The following is a 22,612-nucleotide window of genomic DNA, read 5'->3' on the forward strand; positions in this document are numbered from 1 at the left end:
AATAATGTGACAGTACACTGTATAATCAAATACTTTAATTGTGACATGTAGATTATAAATAGTCTAGGAATTTACAGAAGGGAAAGAACAGTCTTATGCAACCATTTAATATTCCTGTACCTCAGTTTTTCCACTGGACATGCTGTAGACAATGCTAGGTGATCTCCCAGAGAGTGATTAAGATGTTAAAGCATTTTTGCGTTTTTAGATGGTGCATATGATGGTGAGAAGGAAGGGAGAAGATTGAGGAATTGTTGATCTTGGCAAATTTAACACTTAACATTTAAACATTTTTCCTTATGTAGATGGACATGGCAGCCTTATAGGAAAACTTAAAGTTGGAGATGTGGTGATTTCCTTCCAGGGAACATACTTGCTTTGGTATTACTCTCTGTTGCCTCACTGGCATTTTAATTAGTTGAAAACTAAAGTTGGTCAATGGATTGCCTCTGATTGTGAGCCCTTGGATATAATCTGGAGATTAAGTGATTTGTAACCCAAATTATCTTTCTGATCCTCTGGCAAAAATGAAACAAACAAACAAACAGGGCAGGAGGAGATTTAGTTCTCTTGAACTGCATGTTAAGGACTTGTGGTTTACTCACCATCAGTGTTTCTCTGGGTGGAACATCTTTACTCAGAACAGATCTTAGACTGCTCACATAGACTGCTCTCACTTTTAAGCAGGTTTTCATAAGCATATTCTTGGAAAACACCTTTTAGAAAGTGCTTTATTCACAATGTCCAAAAGAAACTGTTTCAGTTCCTAGTTGGTGTGTGCTTACTTGGTGATTTGTTTTGTGTTAGCCTGATACTGGAAAGTTTGTATTTGGGTTTTATTTCTATCCAGATCAACTTTCTTGTGTTTCAAGAAAATTGCAGATAATTTTCCCCTGAAAGTAAAGCTGTTCATACCTTTTTTCCATCTCTTTAGTTTGGGTGTCTCTCTCTCTCTTTTTTTTTTTTTTTTTCCTTTTTTTTTTGGCATTGTTTGCCAAGGTTTCCAGTTTATAGCAAGAGGTGAGGCAACGTTGATCTTGGCAGAACAGTCCAAAGCCAGTAGAGTCATTAAGTGACGCAAGCTTTTGATTTTTTTTATTTCTGTTAAAGCTCTCTGACACAGCTGGCTATTCTAGTCCCAGAAGAAAGAGGAGAGACTTGCTGAAGATCTGGATGAGACAATAGAAGTTTGGGGCACATTAAAAAGAAGGAGCAAGAACATCAACAAAAACCTCAGATGATTCAAACAGGCTTCTTCTTGGCTTTGTGGAACCTTTTGCAGTTGCTCAGAATTTGAGTTTTTGCTTCAGAGGATGATGAGACCAAGGCAATAAAGGGCGAGGAGGGTTATGTTGGATTCTTGCTTATCTGTCTACCTCTCCTTCCAGTTGGAAAAATCTTCAGTCCATAAGAAGCATTATCAACAAGCTTGAAGAACACATCTTACCCTGATCCTGGATGCTGCTGGAGTTGAGAATTACACCCACTTCACCAGGACGTTATTGAGGCTGTTCAAGAAAAATAGAAGGAAGCAATACTTAAGGATTTCTCTGTTTGCGTTAGTCCTGTGCCATGTTACATTTTGGAGATTGTTTGGAACAAGTGAGGAAGGACTCTGTCATCTAGATCTAGGAGGATACCTGAGTCCCTTGAACTATGCAGATGATATTTGGAAGGTGGTAAACTCAAAATCTTCCAACATAAATTCACTAAATTCTGGATTCCCTTTCCTTTTAGAACTTTAGCAGACATAAATTCCTGCCAAAAAGGCACAAAACCTTCTCCGTTTTTTTTCAGGCTAAATGTGAACAATAATGTCTTGGAAGAGAAATTATTTTTCAGGGGGTCGTGGTAGTGTACAAGGGATGTTTGCACCTCGAAGCTCAACCTCCATAGCCCCTAGCAAAGGCCTCAGCAATGAGCCAGGGCAAAACAGCTGCTTCCTCAACAGTGCCCTGCAGGTAAGGGTAATTATTTTTGGTGAACTTTGACTTTTAATTGCTGATGCTGTATTTCTGGTAACTCTTTTTAAATAAAATTCTTGATAGTCTCTGTTTGAGGTTAGTAACCTGAGGTCATTTTTACATTTATCTGTGTGATCTTTGGCAAGTCACTTTATCTCTTTGAATCTCAATTACCTCATTTACAAAAAGAGGGATTAATAATGGTAAGAGAAAAAATAATAACTGTAACTACTATTATTTACATGCCTAAAGGGAGGTAAATGGGCCAGGTGATCTTTCAGATGGAGTCTTGCTGTGTTGCCTAGGCTGGAGTACAGTGGCGCGATCTTGGCTCACTGCAACCTCCGTCTCCCGGGTTCAAGCGATTCTCTTGCCTCAGCCTCCTCAGTAGCTAGGGCTATGGGTGCCCGCCACCATGCCTGGCTAATTTGTGTATTTTTAGTAGAGACAGGGTTTCACCATATTTGTCAGGCTGGTCTCGAACCCCTGACGTTGTGATCCACCCGCCTCGGCCTCCCAAAGTGCTGGGATTACAGGCGTGAGCCACCGCGCCTGGCTCATCTTTCTATTTATCAACTTTTTTTCCTGAGCAATCTCTACGGGTTCTTATTTTTCTTTTCTTTTTTTTTTTTTTTGTTGAGACAGAGTTTCATTCTATTGCCAAGGCTGGAGTATAGTGGCCCAATCACAGCTCACTGCAGCCTTGACCTCCGGGGCTCAGGTGATCCTCCTGCCTTAGCCTCCTGAGTAGCTGGGACCATGGGTGATCTTGGCGGTTCAAGCAATTCTGATGCCTCAGCCACCCAAGTAGGTGGAATTACAGCTGTGCATCACCACACCCAGCTAATTTTTGTATTTTTAGTAGAGACAGGGTTTTACCATGTTGGCCAGGCTGGTTTTGAACTCCTAGCCTCAAGTGATCCACCTGCCTCAGCCTCCCAAAGTGCTGGGATTATAGGCGTGAGCCACTGCGCCTGGCCTGTTTTCTGTTTTTCCTTTTGGGAGCCAGGTGTGTTATCCTAGTTGCTTTTCTCTAGTATAGAAGCAAAATTCTTTCCACAAGTCAAAGACTTTCAGGTATGTTAATCTTGTCTCTTAATATTCAGGCTCTTGGCCCACATATTGAATGGAGTCTAGTCTTTGTCCAATTTATCTCCTCCTTTTGAGCTCTCCTGTTTTGGCTCATAACTGGTGTCTAGTCAGATACACTTGAATAGAGCTAGGGGAAAGTAAATTCCCTTAAGGTGATTATCTACCCTACATTTTCCCTTTCACTGTTGCTTGCTACTTAAGTGGTCTTAGAATCCCAAAGCTTTCTGTCTGTCTGCTCTGCCCAGTCATGCCCATAGCGTGTTAAGTTCATCCCCCTTGGCCTAACTTTCAAGTAATTACTTTCTCTTCTTTTCTGCTCTTCAGTGTAAAAGTAAATGAAATTTTCCACCCAAGATAATTATACTTGGGTAAAATATTAGCTTGACTCCTCAGATGTTATGAGAAAATAGGTTGCTATGAGAGAAGACAAGATGTTTAGTATAAAGAACAATGGTCTTGGGCATTAGGAGGAGACCTGGGTTCTAGTTTTAGCCATTCTGTAGACTAGTCTTGTGACCTTGTACAGGTAATAGTGTCTGAGTTTCCTCATTCATAATACAAGAATGTTGCCAAGCTTATCTAAGTAATAAAAGTTTCATGCTCTTTCTCAGTTTTTATTTATTTGAGATGGAGTCTCGCTCTGTTGCCCAGGCTAGAGTGAAGTGGTGGGATCTCAGCTCATTGCCATCTCCGCCTCTTGGGTTCAAGCGATTCTCCTGCCTTAGCTTCCTGAATAGCTGGGATTACAGACCATCTGCCACCACACCGGGCTAATTTTTGTACATTTGGTAGAGACGGGGTTTCGCCATTTTGGCTGGGCTGGTCTTGAACTCCTGACCTCAGGTAATCTGCCCACCTCGGCCTCCCAAAGTGCTGGGCTTACAGGTGTGTGCCACGGCGCCCAGTCTCTTTCTCAGTTTTTAAGTTTTTATTTGAAAACAATTTTTTAAAAAAATTATGTGCTGGCAACCCTATAAAAAAAATTTTAAGTGCTTTCCCTAATTATTACCACAAATTTCATGTGTTTAGGTGGAGTTGGCTAGGTTTTTGTCCTGGATGATGCATATTAGTTTTCTTTCTTTATTTCTTTTTTTGGAGCCAGGGGTCTCACTCTGTCGCCAAGGCTGGAGTGCAGTGGTGTACTCATAGCTCACTGCAGCCTTAACATCCTGGGCTCAAGCGATCCTCCCACCTCAGCCTCCCTAGTAGCTAGGACTACAGACACGTGCCACCATACCTGACTAATTTTTTTTTTTTAATTGTTTGTAGAGAGGGGATCTCATTGTAATTGCCTAGGCTGGTCTTGAACTTCTGGGCTCAAGCGATCCTCCTGCGTTGGCCTCCCAAAGTGCTGAGATTATAGGCATGAGCCACCACACCTGGCCACATATTAGTTTTTTTAGTTACTTTTTATCCTGGTAATACTTTTGTGATTTAGAAGCAGGCAAAATAAGGCATTGATATAAATGTGTATGTTTACCCCCTTCTTGGCCATAGTCCCATTTTTATAATTGTTTTTTTCTATGTGGTCTATTTATATTGTCAGTTGAAACAATGCTGTTTATGAGTTTCCATTCTAATTTCCAGTGCCATATACAATACATTATATATATGTATACACACACACACATACACATATTTCTGTATCCATACTTAATGATTGAGGCATTGGTGGTTTTGGAGTCCCTATTATAATCATGTTACATGTTGAAAATAGTTGTTGCTATGAGCTAATATTCTGACTTTTGGTTTCAAAGCTGTATTTGCCACAAATGAGTTGAACTTATTACATTTGTTATAAAAAGATGTTATTTACTTGGGAGCATAGCCAGTTTCAAAGAACTTTTAGAGTATGGATCTTGAGACATATAAGTAAGAAGAAGCTCCAGAGGTGTGCGTCATTTGGGGCTCCAGAAATTATGCTTTTTCACATATTATGACATTAAATGCTTTCCTAGCAAGGGGGGAGCTTCCTAAGGCATTATGCTATATATTACATCATTTCTTTTTTAACTAAAAATTGCAATTTATTCAGATTTCCTTGGTTTTTACCTGCTGTCCTTTCCTGGCCCAAGATTTCATCCAGGATACCACATTTAGATTTACTTGTCATGTCTTCTTAGGCTTCTCTTAGCTGTGACATTTTCTCAGAATGTTTATGTTTTTGATAATCTTTGACAGTTTTGAGGAGTACTGATCAAGTATTTTTTTGGATATCCCCCTTCCCCTATTGGAATTTGTCTAATGCTTTTCTCATGATTAGACTAGGGTAATAGGTTTTGGGGAGGAAGACCACAAAAGTAGAGTGCCGTTTTGAACACATCACATCAAGGGTATATACTATAACATGATTTATCACTGTTAATATCATATTTTTTTTCCATTTCAACAAAAGTATAGAAATCATAATTTTTTACCCTATTGACTTAAGGAGATCACACTTCTCTTAGAAATGTCTAAAAATTGAGAGTTCTAACAAAGAAAAAATTCCATACTACAGTTCACATTTCTATGGGTTCACATTTCTAATATAAGTTATAAAATATTCTTGCTTTTCTTGTGTGGATCATTAATGTAAATCCTTATTCTTCAGCTTTAACCCATAAATTTCCTCTTCAGGATCACATTTGATGTATGTCATGTCATATTTTAACTGTATTACCTTCACTTTATGTTCAAATTAATCTTTCCCAGAATATGACCATTCATTTTTCCTGTTAGATATCTCACCATTTTTCACATTTGTTTTAATATACTAGAATGAAGTTTTCTCTGGGAATAAAGATATCTTCTGCAGTCATTACCTATGTTTGCTTGAACTCTTTTACTTTAAAATTAAATGGTGGCTTTTTATAGAGTAATGAAATGTTTTCCCTTTCTTTTTTTTTTTTTTTTTTTTTGAGACGGAGTCTCGCTCTGTCACCCAGGCTGGAGTGCAGTGGCCGGATCTCAGCTCACTGCAAGCTCCGCCTCCCGGGTTCACGCCATTCTCCTGCCTCAGCCTCCCGAGTAGCTGGGACTACAGGCGCCTGCCACCTCGCCCGGCTAAGTTTTTGTATTTTTAGTAGAGACGGGGTTTCACTGTGTTAGCCAGGATGGTCTCGATCTCCTGACCTCGTGATCCGCCCGTCTCGGCCTCCCAAAGTGCTGGGATTACAGGCTTGAGCCACCGCGCCCGGCCTAATGTTTTCCCTTTCTCACCAGGTTTTGTGGCACTTGGATATCTTCCGACGTAGCTTTAGGCAGCTTACAACTCACAAGTGCATGGGAGATTCCTGCATCTTTTGTGCTCTCAAGGTAAGTACTTCCAATTAGTTTCTTCTCACTACCATTCGGTGGCCACATGGTCAATATCAAGGTGGTTTGGTTAATCAGGATGATGCTAAAGAATTTGTTACTGAATTATCTACCTGTGGTTTAGTGCAAAAATGGATATGATTGGTTTGCTTGCTTCAAAGAATTAGTACTTGACTTAGGTAGTCTCTTTTACTGAACCTGTTTTGCTTATGCAGCTCTATTTGATGTGACAGAATACTATGCAAGTATGCTTCTCCTTTTTTTTTTTTCTGAGATGGAGTCTCATTCTGTCACCCAGGCCAGAGTGCACTGGTACAATCTCAGCTCACTGCAACCTCCGCCTCCTGGGTTCAAGCAATTCTTCTGTCTCAGCCTCCTGAGTAACTGGGATTATAGGCGCGCACCACCATGCTCCGTTAATTTTTGTATTTTTGTAGAGACAGGGTTTCGCCATGTTGGCCAGGCTGGTCTCGAACTCCTGACTTCAGGTGATCCACCTGCCTCGGCCTCTCAAAGTGCTGGGATTACAGGTGTGAGCCACCGCGCCCGGCCGGGCAGATATTTTTAGAAAGAGATAAGTGATTCTTCTGAACTTTTTGCCACTTGGGTCATAAACATCTTGTTTTCTACCCTTTGTTTGGAACCATTATAACTTGGAGTTTTGCTCTTGTCACCCAGGCTGGTGTGCAATGGTGCAGTTTCGGCCCACTGCAACCTCCCCCTCCCAGATTCAAATGATTCTCCTGCCTCCGCCTCCCCAGTAGGTGGTGACTAGTTTTTGAAATATATTTTTAGTGGAGATGGGATTTCACCATGTTGGCCAGGCTGGTCTTGAACTCCTGACTCCCAAATAGGGAGCCTCCCAAATAGCCTCCCAAGGCGCCGACCACCACACCTGGCTAATTTTAATTTTAGTAGAGACGGGGTTTCACTGTATCGGCCAGGCTGGCCTCCCAACTCCTGACTTCAGGTGATGCCCGCCTCGGCCTCCCAAAGTCCTGGGATTACAGGCGTGAGCCATCATGCCCAGCTGGAACTATTATAACTTGTAACAATATATAGAATATAAATTATTGGTTTATTGGGGAGTTCAAATATGAATTTTAATACAACCAAATCTCTTACAAGTTGAATATAACATTTCTTACTGTGCCCATTTAGACAGGGGTCCATCCAAAGGGCATTTTATCTGATTTTCTGAAAGATACGTTAAGTATCTAACTTAGATAAAGAAGAAATACAGTAGTCCCGTGGTCAGTAAGTCCAAAAGAAGTCTGATTCATGGCATTAGAGCCATGCTAGGGAGAAAAAAACAAACAAACAACAAAAAATGTCATTCAGAAAGGGAGAGAAAAACAAAAAAGCAAAACATGTTTGGGATACTTACTAGGGAAATGTGAATCCTGGAGAAGTCCCTAGTAGAAGAACTGTCTGACTCTGGAAACTCTTGTCTGTACCAAGAAGGGATGAGAGCACTTATATGACCTCTGAGAGGCCTTTGACTAGTCAGGACTGTGCTGTACTCTTCATTGATCTGGGTAGGACTCTGGAGAACTGGCTGCCACACTCTTGTTATATTTCATTTTCCTGAGGGACAAACTGTTACTTAGTATAAATCAGTATCATTATATAAGCTAGAAAGATGAAGAAAGCCAACTACTAGACTACCCTCTGAGATACACAAGTACAGAAGGGAAATTGTCAATTTGTTGGGCTGAGGAAATATTTTGGGACTCTTTCAGAGAGACAGTTGCTTGTGGTGGATAGATAAATGGTCTTGGGGATGTATTTATCAAAGGCTATATTTTGGGTCTTCATAACTCCGAGGATGTGTTAGAATTCTGGTACTTTCCTCATTACATCACTGCCTGATCTAACCAAGAGATTTATTTTCCTTCACTGCCTCATCTGTTGTGTTGGGAGTGTATTAAAAGTTTGATTTATTCCCCTAAGTGCTTTTCAGTTCCTCAGTGCTATATAGATGTTAAATAATTAGTCTCTAGTTTGAACACACTTCACGTTTTAGATGGCGTTGTTTCTATTCTTTTAATTATTGTATACTTGATTTGAAAATTATAGACTTGTAATGCAGATAGATTAATTTGGAAGTGTGGATGAGCTGAACTTGATTTTAGTCGTTAAGAACTTTAAATTGTTAGAATAGCCAGTTTTCAAGAGCTATTCCCTCATCCAGGATGGAGGGCTTCATTTTCTGAGAGAAGGGAAATGGTGATAAACATATGAAGGAGTACACTTGAAATGAGCCATCAGTACCTGGGTCCTCCTGTATGATGTCTCTTTTGTTCCCCACTTTAAAACTACTTTTATAGGGCTGTGAGCAGTGCTATGCCTGTATTCCCAGTGCTTTGGGAGGCTAAGATGGGAGGATCACTTGAAGCCAGCAATGTGAGACCAGCCTGGGCAACATAGGAAGACCCCATCTCTACAAAGAAAACAAAAATTAGCGGGGCATAGTGGCACATACCTGTAGACTCAGCTACTCTGAAGGCTGAGGTGGGAGGATCACTTGAGCCCAGGAGTTCAACACTGAAGTGAGCTATGATTGTGCCGCTACACTCCAGCCAGGGTGATAGAGCAAGATCCTGTCTCTAAAAAAATAAAAAAAATTAAAATACTTTTATAGAACATGAAAATAGTACAGTTCATCATTGAACTAGATTCTAATCATTGTAAATAAGACAAACCCAAAGGAAAGATACAAAGATTATAAAGGATGAAACAAAGTTGCTGTTATTTGCAGATGATATGACTGTCATAAGAAAACTCAATCTACTGATAAGTCAGAAGCAACAATAAGAGAGTATAGTGGGTTGTTGCATCAAGGCATAACATTCAGTTCTGTTTCTTTTTTTTTTTTTTTGAGATGGGCTTTCGCTCTTGTTGCACAGACTGGAGTGTAATGGTGCAATCTCAGCTCACTGCAACCTCTGCCTCCCAGGGTCAAGCGATTCTCCTGCCTCAGCCTCCCGAGTAGCTGGGATTACAGGCACCCACCACCACGCCTGGCTAATTTTTTGTGTTTTTAGTAGAGCTGGGGTTTCGCCATGTTGGCCAGACTGGTCTTTCGCCATGTTGGCCAGACTGGTCTTGAACTCCTTACACCTCAGGTGATCTACCCGCCTCAGCCTCCCAAAGTGCTGTGATTACAGGTGTGAGCCACCATGCCCTGCCGGTACTGGCAATTTTTAATTTTGACTTGAAGAGTTATTGCAAGGGTGTTGACTTTGATTACTTGTTGTACTGGATCTCTGTGGAGGTTTTACACAAATGTCTTATACCATTTTTGTAAGATTTATTCATATTTACTGCATATACTTTGTTGCTATTATAAAATGCTTTTTAAATTGCATTTTCTGTTTGTTGCCAGCTATAGAAACAGAACTGGCTGGGCGCAGTGGCTCACGCCTGTAATCCCAGCACTTTGGGAGACCGAGGCGGGTAGATCACCTGAGGTGTAAGGAGTTCAAGACCAGTCTGGCCAACATGGCAAAACCCTATCTCTACTAAAAATACAAAAAATTAGCCGGGTGTGGTGGCACATGCCCATAATCCCAGCTACTCAGGAGGCTGAGGTATGAGAATCACTTGAACCCGGGAAGTGGAGGTTGTAGTGAGCCAGGACCGTACCACTGCACTCTAGCCTGGGCGACAGAGCAAGACACTGTCTCAAAACAAAACAAAAAAAAGAAAGAAAATTATCCTCCCTTTTTTCTCAATCAGATCTCTTTTCTCCCAGGGACTTCCTAATGTTTGTGGTAATCATTTCCCTTTTTTTTTTTTTTTTGAGACAGAGTCTCATGTCGCCTAGGCTGGAATGCAGTGGCACAATCTCGGCTCACTGCAACCTCCACCTCCTGGGTTCGAGTGATTCTCCTGCCTCAGCCTCCCAAGTAGGTGGGATTACAGGTGCATGTCACCATGCCTGGCTAATTTTTGTATTTTTAGTAGAGGCAGGGGTTCACCATGTTGGTCAGGCTGGTCTCGAACTCTTGACCTTGTGATCCACCCGCCTTGGCCCGCCAAAGTGCTGGGATTACAGGCGTGAGCCATCGCGCCTGGCCCATTTCCTTGTTTTATCTGATGTTTTACTACCTATATATTTATTCTTAATCTAATTTAAAGATTACCTGTTTTTGAGACTTCATTGTAAATGGAATCATTCTATGTAAATTTTGTGTGTGTTTCTTAGCTCAGCAATATGTTTATGAGAGCATCTACGTTGTTGTGTGTAGGTCTAGTTCATTTTCATTATTGTATGGTATTTCTTTTTTTCTTTTCTTTTCTTTCCTTTTTTTTTTTTTTCATTTTTGAGGCAGAGTTTTGCTCTTGTTGAGCAGACTGGAGTGCAATGGTACAATCTCAGCTTGCTGCAACCTCTGCCTCCTGGTTTCAAGCGATTCTTCTGCCTCATTCTCCTGAGTAGCTGGAATTACAGGCATGCGCCACCACGCCTGGCTAATTTTGTATTTTTAGTAGAGACAGGGTTTCTCCGTGTTGGCCAGGCTGGTCTCGAACTGCTGACCTCAGGTGATCTGCCCACCTTGGCCTCCCAAAGTGCTGGGATTACAGACGTGAGCCACTGTGCCTGACCAACTACCAAATGTTGGCAGTCATTTGGATTGTTTCCAGTTTTTTATTTTTATGAAGAGTATTACTGAGAACATTTTTGTACATGTTTACCTATGTGTACACATTTCTTTTGTACACATGCCCAGGACTGGAATTGCTAGATCATAGAATATGTACGTCTTCAACTTTTTTAGATAATGCCATTTGTTTTCCAATGTGGTTGTACTCATGTATACTCTCATCAGTAGGCTTATTTTGGAAGTTGAGAAAAGACAGTTCTGAAATTTACATAACAAACAGGGAAAAATAGGACAGTACTGAAAAATAACAACAGAGTGTGACTTCAGAGTAGGCAGGCTAAGTTATTTATTTATTTATTTGAAATAGGATCTTGTTCTGTTGCCCAGGCTGAGGTGTAGTAGGGCTCTTACAGTTCACTGCAGCCTCGACCTCCTGGACTCAAGGAGTCCTCTTGCCTCTGCCTCCCGAGTAGCTGGCACCACAGGCATGTGCTACCATGTCTGGCTGAGTTTTAAATTTTTGGTAGAGATGGGTTCTGACTATGTTGCCTAGGCTGGTTTTGAACTCCTGGGCTCAAGCAGTCCTTTCACTTCGGCTTCCCAAAGTGCTGGGATTACAGGCATGAACTGCCATTCCTGGCCCAGAGTGTGCTAAATTATATTGTGGTAACAAAGAACCCTAAACTCCCTGTGATTAATATACCAAAGATTTATTTCTCATTCACTGAAGATAAGTAGGGATACGACTGATTATATCACTTAGGTACCAAAGCTACAATTGTATTGAGTATTATTATTTTTTAGAGATAGGATCTTGCTCTGTCACCCAGCCTGGAGTACAGTGGTACCAGTCATAGCTCACTGCAGCCTCAGTTTCCTGGGGTCAAGCAATTCTGTGCCTCAGCCTCCCAAGTAGCTAGGACTATAGATGTGTGCCACCATGCCCAACTCCTTTTTATTTATTTACTTTTTGGTAGAGATGAGGACTTGCTATGTTACCCAAGGCTGATCTTGAATTCCTGGCCTCAAGTCATCTTCCCACCTTGGCCTCTCAAGGTGCTGGCATGAACACCACCATGCTTGATCACCATATAAAATATTAGTTGCTAAGCCAGGGGGGAAAAGAGCTTTGGACGGTTTTGCACAGGCAGTTAATGCTCAGCAGGTCACTTCTGCTCACAGCTCATTGAAACAGAACTAATCTTGTCCCACTGACCCACAAGGGAACCTGGAACTGTAGTCCTATGGTGATCCTTAAGAGGGGTAAGACCAGAGATATTTGCCAAACAGTATTAATGACTAGCATACTTTATGAGATATCAAGAATTATTATAAAACTATAATAATTAAGATAATGTGGTATCTACACAGTATGGCAAATAAATCAGTGGAACAAAATTTGTGGTTCAGAAATAGTCATATAGGAAACTTGCTACTTGCCCTGTGACTCTAAGGAGAAAGTGGATTTTTCAATAATGGCGTTTAGACAATTAGTTATCCCTATAGGGAAAAGAAAAAAGGAAATTAGTTTCCTATTTCATACCATACCAAAAGTAAGAATTTCAGATGAATTAAGGACTAAAATGTGACTCACCCCTCTAACCTCAGCACTCTGGGAGGCCATGGTGGGAGGATCGCTTGAGCCTAAGAGTTTGAGACTAGCCTGGACAACAAAATGAGATCCTGTCTCTACAATAAGTCAAAAATTAGACAGGCATGGTGGTGCGCACCTGTTGGCCCAGCTACTTGGGAGGCTGAGGCAGGAGGTTTGCTTGAGCCCAGGAGGTCAAGGCTGCAGTGAGCTGTGTTTGTGCCACTATACTCCAGCCTAGGTGACAGAGTGAGACTCTGTCTCAATTTTTTTTTTTTTTTTTTTGAGATGGAGTCTCGCTGTCTCCCAGGCTGGAGTTCGGTGGTGCAATCTCGGTTCACTGCAAGCTCCGCCTCCCGGGTTCACGCCATTCTCCTGCCTCAGCCTCCCGAGTAGCTGGGACTGCATGCACCCGCCACCATGCCTGGCTAATTTTTTGTATTTTTAGTAGATGCGGGGTTTCACCATGTTAGCCAGGATGGTGTCGATCTCCTGACCTCGTGATCTGCCCGCCTTGGCCTCCCAAAGTGCTGGGATTACAGACGTGAGCCACCGCGCCCGGCCAATTTTTTTTTTTAAAGTTTTAGAAGAAACTATGAGAGAGTATCATGACCTCAGGGATAGGGAAGTACTTATTAAATAAGACATGAAAAAAAGGTTAGGAAATTGATAAATTTTACTACAGAAATTCAGAAACTTTCATTTATCTAAAGACTCCATAAAGAATGCAAAGAGACAAGGCTACAAACCTAGAGAAAATATCTTCAACATATATATGTAACAGAAGATTAGTATCCAGCATAGAAGTCCAGAGAATTCCTATAAAAAATAAATAAAAGGCCGGGTGCGGTGGCTCACGCCTGTAATCTCAGCACTTTGGGAGGCCGAGGCGGGCAGATCACTTGAGGTCGGGAGTTTGAGACCAACTTGACCAACATGGAGAAACCCTGTCTCTACTAAAAATACAAAATTAGCCTGGCATGTTGGCACATGCCTGTAATCCCAGCTATTTGGGAGGCTGAGGCAGGAGAATCACTTGAACCTGGAGGGCGGAGGTTGTGGTGAGCTGAGATTGTGCCATTGTACTCCAGCCTGGGCAACAAGAGCGAAACTCTGTCTCAATAAATAAATAAATAAATAAATAAATAAATAAATAAATAAAATGAGTCAAGAGAAAAATGGACAAAGCTACAAACAGGCCTTTTTCAGGATAGGAAACCCAAATAACCCCTGAGCGTATGAAAAATGCTTTCCCCCATTATTAATCTAAGAAATGTAAATTAAGTCATACCCTTCAGTTTGGTAGACATTTAAAAATCTAATAAAATTGTTACTGCTAGGCGGTGTAATTCCAGCACTTTGAGAGGCTGAGGCAGGAGGATTGCTGAGCTCAGGAGTTTGAGACCACCATGGACAACAAAATGAGATCCTATCTCTACGGAAACATTTTTAAAAATTATCTGGGCATGTTGGTGTGTGCCTGTGGTCCCACCTACTTGGGAGGCTGAGATGGGAGAATACTTGAGCCCAAAAGGTTGAGGCTGCAGTGAGCCTTGATCACACTGCTGCACTCAAGCATGAGTGACAGATAGGGTCTATCTCAAAAAAAAAAAAAAAGTTCATGTTACCAAAAATGTGGGATAATGAGGACTTGACATACATTGCTAGCTGAAATATAAATTGATATCACTACTTAGGAAAACAGTTTACCATTACTTAGTAGAATTGAACTTGCACCATGTAACCACCTCGCAATTCCACCCCTAGAAATACATTGTAGAAAACTTCTTGATACATAACGTGCCAGAAGATATATTTGAGAAAGTTCAAAGTAGTATATTTTGAGATTATAGAAAAATTTAAATAACACATTCCAACTACACTAGAGTGGATTTAAAAATTATGGTTTATTCCAATAGTAAAATACTATACAGTAATGAAAATGAATTCTGCAGCTGCATACGACAACTTGGGCTAATCTCATAAAACATCACATTGATTGAAAAAAGCAAGTCATAGAAGACTATATGAATCATGACTCCGTTTATATATAAATCAAAACCAGGCAAAACTGAAGAACATACTGTTCAGGAGTACATGCTTGTGATAAGTCTGTAGAGAAAAAGGAAATGCTTTTCACAAAATTCAGGATAGTTGTGTTCTATAGAAGGTGGAGGGTGGATTTCATGTAAGGGTATATAATCAGTTGGAGAGGCTTAAACTCATGGTTTATTTTTCTATTTCTTAAATAGGGTGGTGGGCACACGGGTGTGTGGGTGTTTATTATTCTTTGGCTGTGTATATGTTATGTTTATTCTCTTTTTGTATGACTATTTTAATTATAAAATGTAGAAAAGCACTGCAGCCATTCTAGGAAGCACACTAAAGTATAAAGATTTAAAACTGCCTGAATTCTAGCATGGAGATTGTAATTTTTTTTTTGTTTTTTTGTTTTTTTGTGAGACAAAGTTTTGCTCTTATCACCCAGGCTGGAGTGCAGTGGCATGATCTCAGCTTACTGCAACCTCTACCTCTTGGGTTCAAGCAATTCTCGTGCCTCAGCCTCCCGAGTAGCTGGGATTACAGGTGTGCGCCACCATGCCCAGCTAACAGATTGTCATTTCTCTTTATGCTTCCCCTCTGGTCTGTATTTCTGGTAGTAAGTCTTTTTGCCCACTGTTTTTGTAAAAAGATTACTTTTTTCCAGATCCCTAAATTGCCTCTTTATCTGTAGTATCTTCCTACTTCATTTGTTTTTAAACCTAAGAATACCCTGGAATGCTATATTGAAGTTAGCATCTTCTCATAATCCTGAAGTGGCTCCCACTTGTTTCTTAAATCACTTAAAAATGTATGATTACAAACATTTCAAAACCTAATTTTACCTATCTTTCCTTTCCTTGCATAGGCATTCTCCATTTCAGCTATGATAATAGTGCACTTGCTATGTCTACCTCTTAGACATTTCAGATGCCATTCACTTTGCGTGGAGTTTTACCTCCCTTTTGCCAAGCCACATTCTTTATTTTAAAATGTCCCTGGCCGGGTGCAATGGCTCAAGCCTGTAATCCCAGCACTTTGGGAGGCCGAGACGGGCGGATCACGAGGTCAGGAGATCGAGACCATCCTGGCTAACGCGGTGAAACCCCGTCTCTACTAAAAAATACAAAAAACTAGCCGGGCGCAGTGGCGGGCGCCTGTAGTCCCAGCTACTCGGGAGGCTGAGGCAGGAGAATGGTGTAAACCCGGGAGGCGGAGCTTGCAGTGAGCTGAGATCCGGCCACTGCACTCCAGCCTGGGCGACAGAGCGAGACTCCGCCTCAAAAAAAAAAAAAAAAAAAAAAAAAGAAAAAGTTATGTCACAAATGCATAACATGTAGAGAGTAGTCTATATAATCAAGTATTTATATTATCAGTAAGGCTTCCAGTCAACAGTAGGCTATTAGTAGTTAAGTTTTTGGTATGTCAAAATTTATACACAAATTTTCAACTATATGGGGTCAGTTCCCCTAACCACTGAGTTGTTCACGAGTCAGCTTTATAAGGACTTGCCAATTCTGTAAAGTCAGATTTCTTTTATTTGGAGCATAATTATTCACTCTAGGAACCACTGTTAAGGACAAAAGGAAACACTAACATGTTTCTAGATGAATCAGAGGCTAGCCAACTTTCCCTTTTTGTATTGTATACATTTGTATAGTATTGTATACTATAATGTGTACTATAATACAATCCCATGCCTGTATACAATTGTTCCAGTATTTATAATTGCTTTGATTTGTACATAGTATTTATGATCCATTTCTTTTGGTTCTGTAAAATGTACTGGGTTTTTTCTGTGTTACATGATACTAAGTCCCTACAGTAAATTCAGCCTCAAAATCTTGCATGCAAGTTACTAATTATGCCTTTCATTGAAAATGTTTTGTGTCAGTGTGTCATTCTGCTTACTTTGAACCATGATGCCTGTCAATTCTGACTTAAAAATTGAAGACCGGGCACAGTGCCTCACGCCTATAATCCCAGCACTTTGGGAGGCCGAAGCAGGCGGATCATGAGATCAAGAGATCGAGACCATCCTGGCCAATATGGTGAAACCCCATCTGTACTAAAAAGACAAAAATCAACTGGGCATGGTGGTGCTTCCCTGTAGTCCCAGCTACTCGGGAGGCTGAGATGGGAGAATCACCTGAACCCTGGAGGCGAGGTTGCAAGTGAGCCGAGATCTAGCCACTGCACTCCAGCCTGGGCAACAGAGCAAGACTCCATCTCAAAAAAAAAAAAAAAAGAATAATGGCTTTTTAAATCCTTCTTGAGCTGGTCTTGAAGTGGTTAGTCACTGAACCCATTTATTTGATAAGTAACCCATTTATTCTCCTTTTGAGAATAAAACTTCCTCACGCCTATAATTCCAGCACTTTTGGAGGCCAAGGTGGGTGGATCACCTGAGGTCAGGAGTTCGAGACCAGCCTGGCCAACATGGTGAAACCGTGTCTCGACTAAAAATACAAAAATTAGCCAGGTGTGGTGGCATGCGCCTATAGTCCCAGCTACTCGGGAGGCTGAGGCAGGAGAATCGCTTGAACCTGGGAGGTGGAAGTTGCAGTGAGCTGAGATCACGCCATTGCATTCTAGCCTGGCGACAGAGAGAGACTCCGTCTTAAAAAAAAAAAAAATTAGCCAGGTGTGGTAGCAGGCACCTATAGTCCCAGCTACTTGGGAGGCTGAGGCAGGAGAATCACTTGAACCTGGCAGGTGGTGGTTGCAGTGAGCAAGATTGTGCCACTGCACTCCTGCCTGGGTGACAGAGTGAGACTCCATCTCAAAAAAAAAAAGAAAATTTGAAGAAGTTTGTGTGCTAATTACCCTGTCCCCTCAAAAGCCCCAATTTTTTTCTATCTCATGTCACTAAAATATTTTTTCTAACCTAAATTACTGTTATGGCTATAGCCCAGTGGTCTTATTTATTATTCACAATGAATCTACTCTTACACCCCTGGCCCCCAGGGTATGACTTGACTTTGGTGTTGGCTTATTTATTTATCTCTGTTCAGTAGAGGAAATCCGTCCTCTGTATTTAGTGTGCCACAAAGATTTTGCTCTTCCAGGGATTGTACTAGAGACTTTGCAGTGCCAGGATGTAGGACAGAGTGTTTTTTGTTATAGGCAAAGCAGAATGTGCATTGACTGATTAAATTAAACAAATCTTCTCAATTAGTGATTTTTAAGTATGCTAGTATAAGGCATAAAAGCCTGGGAATGGTGCTGGCAGGGGGTGGGTGGGGAGGAAGCAGAATTTTGTATATAAGGTATCCTGTAATGTCTGTATGTGGAGAGCAGTTAGACTGTTCTGATGCGACAGGAAGGTATGTGTTCTGCTTGTAGTCCACTTGTTGATTGGGGGAAATTTGAGAATTCAAGGAATAAATCTCTAGTGTTTTTCAAGTTATACCTTATGCCTGTTTCTCTGTTGTGTACTGAAGCATAAGCACAGAGAATAAAATGATGTAACAAATTACTCAGCCTGGGCGCGGTGGCTCATGCATGTAATCCCAGTGCTTTGGGAGGCCGAGGCGGGTGGATCACGAGGTCAGGAGTTCAAGACTAGCCTCGCCAAGATGGTGAAACCCCGTCTCTACTAAAAATACAAAAATTAGCCAGGCTTGGTGGCGGGTGCCTGTAATCCCAGCTACTTGGGAGGCTGAGGCAGAGAATTGCTTGAACCTGGGAGGCGGAGGTTGCGGCGAACCAAGGTGGTGCCACTACACGATTGTTGCCTGGGTGACAGAGCGAGACTCTCTCAAAAAAAAAAAAAAAAAGAAAAAAAAGAAATTACTCATTGTTCATTATTAATCCATTCCTTTCTTTTGCAGATTGTAGAAATGGAAGGTTCTTCATTGTTCTTTAGTCACAGCCACTATCAGAGAAGAGAAAACTCATTATTCTGGACTGATTCTTTAAACCAGGAAATTAGATTTCTAGTGTATTCCCCAGAAATTTTAGCTGGTAATAAACAGCTCTCACATAGGGAAGTATGTCCTTATGTCTAATCCAAATATCATCTGCTTGAGTTTAACTTCATTGTTTTGATCACCTATGTATGAATATGATCATATTTGTAAGGTCCTTTGATCGTCCTTCCCTTAGTTTTAAGTTCCTATTAGGCTGTGAGTAATTTAAATATTCTCAACTAATTTATCCATTGGCAAAACTTGAATAGTATAAAATGAATCCTTCATCTTTTTTTAAAATTTGGAATTCAGAATTGTATATGATATTCAAATAGAAGGGGTACGACTGCAAGGAAATATATAGTGAATCATCATGATTCTTTCCTTGCCAGAATTTATGGCAGATCCTACAGTTTAGACAATCTCAAAACCTTGTGCTTATCAAGAAGGGTCTCCCCATTCAGTTTTTCCTGAGGGGTAAGTGGTTATGTATTGATTCTCAACATTTGATTTGAATACTGTTGGTAATTTATAAGAGTCTTGCAGTTTTGATCTTGGCAAAAATTAGTAAATTGACTATTATATAAAACCTTGACATTAGCTTATTGTTTCTCACTAAAAGCAATACCATTCTCTGGTGAATTTGGCCCATCTCTGTCTCTGTTCATTGTCTTGAAGTCTTGGTGTTCCTGCTTATCTGTGTCTCTTGTCTTTGTGCATATGTGAGTTGCCTCTAGTTTGCATAGGTGGTAGCAGGCATGAGTGTGATATGTAGTTTATGATTGTCTTTAACCTCACCATTGCAAGTCCCAAATATTGTTATGAACAGAATGCAAATAAAGTCTTAAAGTTATGAGATGATATGGTATTGATAATTGACTTTAATTTAAAGGGACTGGTAAAGGATATGTAGGTGCTTTTCTAATCAGAGTCCAGAAGGTAGATATATGGTTAGAGAATCCCAAGGGAGAAACTAGCCAGCTCTTCTCTGCCTTCTCCAAAGTTAGATCAAGAGTTTGTATTAAATTACATATGTGATGATATTAAGGCATTAATACCTTTTGGGGTGTGATAATGATATTATGGTTGTTTGTTTATTTATTTATTGAGAGAGGGTCTTGCTCTGTCACCCAGGCTGAAGTGCAGTGGTACAATTATAGCTCACTGTAGCCTGGTACTCTTGGGCTTAAACGATCTTCCCACCTCAGCCAACTATGTAGCTGAGACTACAGGTGTATGCCACTGCACCCAGTTAATTTTTTTTTTTTTTTTTGTAGAAACAAGGTCTTGCCTTGTTGCCCAGGCTGGTCTCAAACTCCTGGCTTTAAGCCATCCTCCCAAAGTGCTGGGATTATAGGCGTGAGCCACAGTGCCCAGCCTTATGGTTATGTTTCAGAGAAAACGTTTTTATTTTTTAGAGATATATTTTGAAATATTTATAAATGAAAAATGTTTGGCACTTGTTACACAATGATCTGAGAGTAAGTGGGTGGGTGGTATAGATGAAATAAGATTGGCCACAGGTTGATAATTGTTGAAGTTGAATGATAAATAAAAGGAGTTGATTTAGCTCTTCTGTCTACCCTTGTATGTTTGAAGTTTTCTACAATAAAATGTTAAAATCCTGTGTTATTTTTGGGTGCCAAAAGGGTAAAATGTTTCTCCCCTCTTGAAAGACAACTTTCAACATTCTTTTGAATACACAAAACCAAGTGAACGTTCTCTTTTCCAGTAGTCAGTGATCCTCAAGGACTAGCTCCCTTAACTTACTTACAGAGGGTAGTGTTTACAAAGAAGCCAGACTGGCCAATTAAGTTCTGTGATTCCCTGGAGATGTAGCGAAAGTAGTGATTATGAGAGCCAAAATGATGAGTGATTTGGGAAGTCCAGATCGAGAAGAGAAACCCTAAGAAAAGAGTTAATGGCAGGGTGTAAAGTTTGTCACACCTTTGCAGAAGGTATTGCAGGGATGAAGTGGGCTGCCTACTGGAGCACTTTCCAAAGACCTTGAGCTCAAAAAGCACCAAAATTAGTGACAACCTTTCTCCTTAATCCTCACCTTCTTTACTCATGACTTCTTTTAGATATAAGACTAGGAAATCCTGAGAGAGAAAAAAACAGCTGTTTCCCACTTAAAGACAAGAGTCTGTTTTAGGGGAAAAAATACTTAAGCAACAGCTGCATTTGTAGATGCCGAAGCACAAAGACTTTCTGTTTTTATGGCACTTCTTTCTTACTTACATGGTTTTTACTAATCCAAATAATCATGTGCTTATGTGGATAGAATTGTTTGCTGCTTAATCAAGAGAGGTGGGTGGGGAAGCACCTGCTTTTAGTCATTAAAGTCTTGTTGCTTTTGTACTGCATCCAAGAAACTAGTTAACAGACAAAAAGTGATTTGCCTTTTCCTGAGAATGAAAAGGAAGACCTCTTTGGTTTCACCCTGTGAAGAAGAGCAGAGAGAAACTCCAAGGTGGATTTTCTCTACTTGTTGAAATGGAACCATCAGGGACCCCACAGGAAAAGTGATTCTTGGGTTTTGTTTCTTCCTGCCCTTTCTCCCTGCCTGTCATAGAACTCAGCAATTGGAAGAATACCAGTTTTTGTTCCTTATTGGTGCTGCCACCTGTTCTTACTGCTGAACTAAATGTTCTTGGCTTTCTTTGGTGTGAACAGGATCTCCCTCTGGGAAAGGTGGGAGGAGGGTGAAAAAGAGAACGGGAGGAGGCCCATTCCAGTCCCTGTGCTCATGTGAGAGGGACACACAGAGGTTAGTGTGCTGCTCTAACAGAGGGGCTTTGTGCTACAGCTTCTTCCAGAGCTCCACAGATGCATGCTGGGCGGGCTCAGTCAGCTTTACCCCTAATACACTTGCTTCTTCCTAACAATAGCAGAGCAAGACTGACAACAATAATTAAAATAAGAGAATAAAGAAGATGTAGTCAGAGGCCATTCTGAATGCATTCAGATTCTCAGTGTGTATGAGGAAGGCTGCCTGTAATTAAGAGGTGAGAAAAGATTATATCATAGAGACGTTGATACCACTGAACTGAGGAGCCAGATCTATTGTTACAGACCCGCTCTGGGTGCAGTCAGAGCTCTGACCTTAAGACCTTTCCCTTTCTGTACTGAAACCCTTGTTATCTAGGTCATGGGAAATATGCCTCCTTTGAATGGGAGAAACAGAATAGAGAATAGGAAAAAGTGTAGTTCTTCCTACTCAGATCTCAGCGACTGAGGAAGTAGCTCAAGGTAGAAGCATCTGACTCAGATCCCTTCTTTCAGCATAGGACAGTGACAGACAGTCTCTTTAGCAACCTGAAATGACTCCTAAATAGAATAATAATAATAATACCTAACATTTAGCATTTATCACACTGACAAGGATTAGTCTAAGATATATACATTTATATCCTTTTATTTTATTTTATTTTTTTTTTGAGACGGAGTCTGGCTCTGTCATCCAGGCTGGAGTGCAGTGGCCGGATCTCAGCTCACTGCAAGCTCCACCTCCCGGATTTACGCCATTCTCCTGCCTCAGCCTCCCGAGTAGCTGGGACTACAGGCGCCCACCACCTCGCCCGGCTAGTTTTTGTATTTTTTAGTAGAGACAGGGTTTCACTGTGTTAGCCAGGATGGTCTCGATCTCCTGACCTCATGATTTGCCCGTCTCGGCCTCCCAAAGTGCTGGGATTACAGGCTTGAGCCACCGCGCCCGGCCTATATCCTTTTTTGTTTGTTTTTTTTCCTGAGACGGAGTCTCGCTTTGTCACCCAGGCTGGAGTACAAGTGATCTCAGTTCACTGCAGCCTCCTGCTTCAGCCTCCCGCTTCAGCCTCCCGCTTCAGCCTCCCGAGTAGCTGGGATTACAGGTGATTGCCACCACACCTGGCTAATTTTTGCATTTTTAGTAGAGATAGAGTTTCACAATACTGGCCAAGCTGATCTCGAATTCCTGACCTTAGGTAATCCTCCCGACTTAGCCTCCCAAAGTGCTGGGATCACAGGCGTGGGCCACCACGCCCGGCTGATATATATCTTATATATACGTGTGTGTGTGTGTGTGTGTACTCATTTAATCCTCAAATAACCCTAGGCAGTAAATAC

General features: G+C 41.1%; 1 protein-coding gene across 50 annotated transcripts in view; it reads left to right on the top strand.

The window, feature by feature from the left end:
• Positions 1-22,612, top strand: part of USP54 (ubiquitin specific peptidase 54) — a 117,931-nt gene that overhangs the window by 46,746 nt on the left and 48,573 nt on the right. For 20 of the 50 annotated variants that reach the window (XR_012417779.1, XR_012417780.1, XR_012417783.1 and 17 more), the window contains exons 2-3: positions 1,111-1,961; positions 6,261-6,353. Coding sequence is in view for 37 of the 50 variants with exons in the window: in XM_074001767.1 (XP_073857868.1) it covers positions 1,815-1,961; positions 6,261-6,353 (240 nt within the window). In the remaining 13 variants the exon portion in view is untranslated. Of the gene's footprint in view, positions 1-1,110; positions 1,962-6,260; positions 6,354-22,612 lie in introns of those variants that run through there. The other 30 variants (XR_012417782.1, XR_012417789.1, XM_074001758.1 and 27 more) reach the window with 5 other exon arrangements.

This window comes from Macaca fascicularis, chromosome 9 (genome assembly GCF_037993035.2).
Source record: "Macaca fascicularis isolate 582-1 chromosome 9, T2T-MFA8v1.1".
NCBI classification, from domain to species: Eukaryota; Metazoa; Chordata; class Mammalia; order Primates; family Cercopithecidae; genus Macaca; species Macaca fascicularis.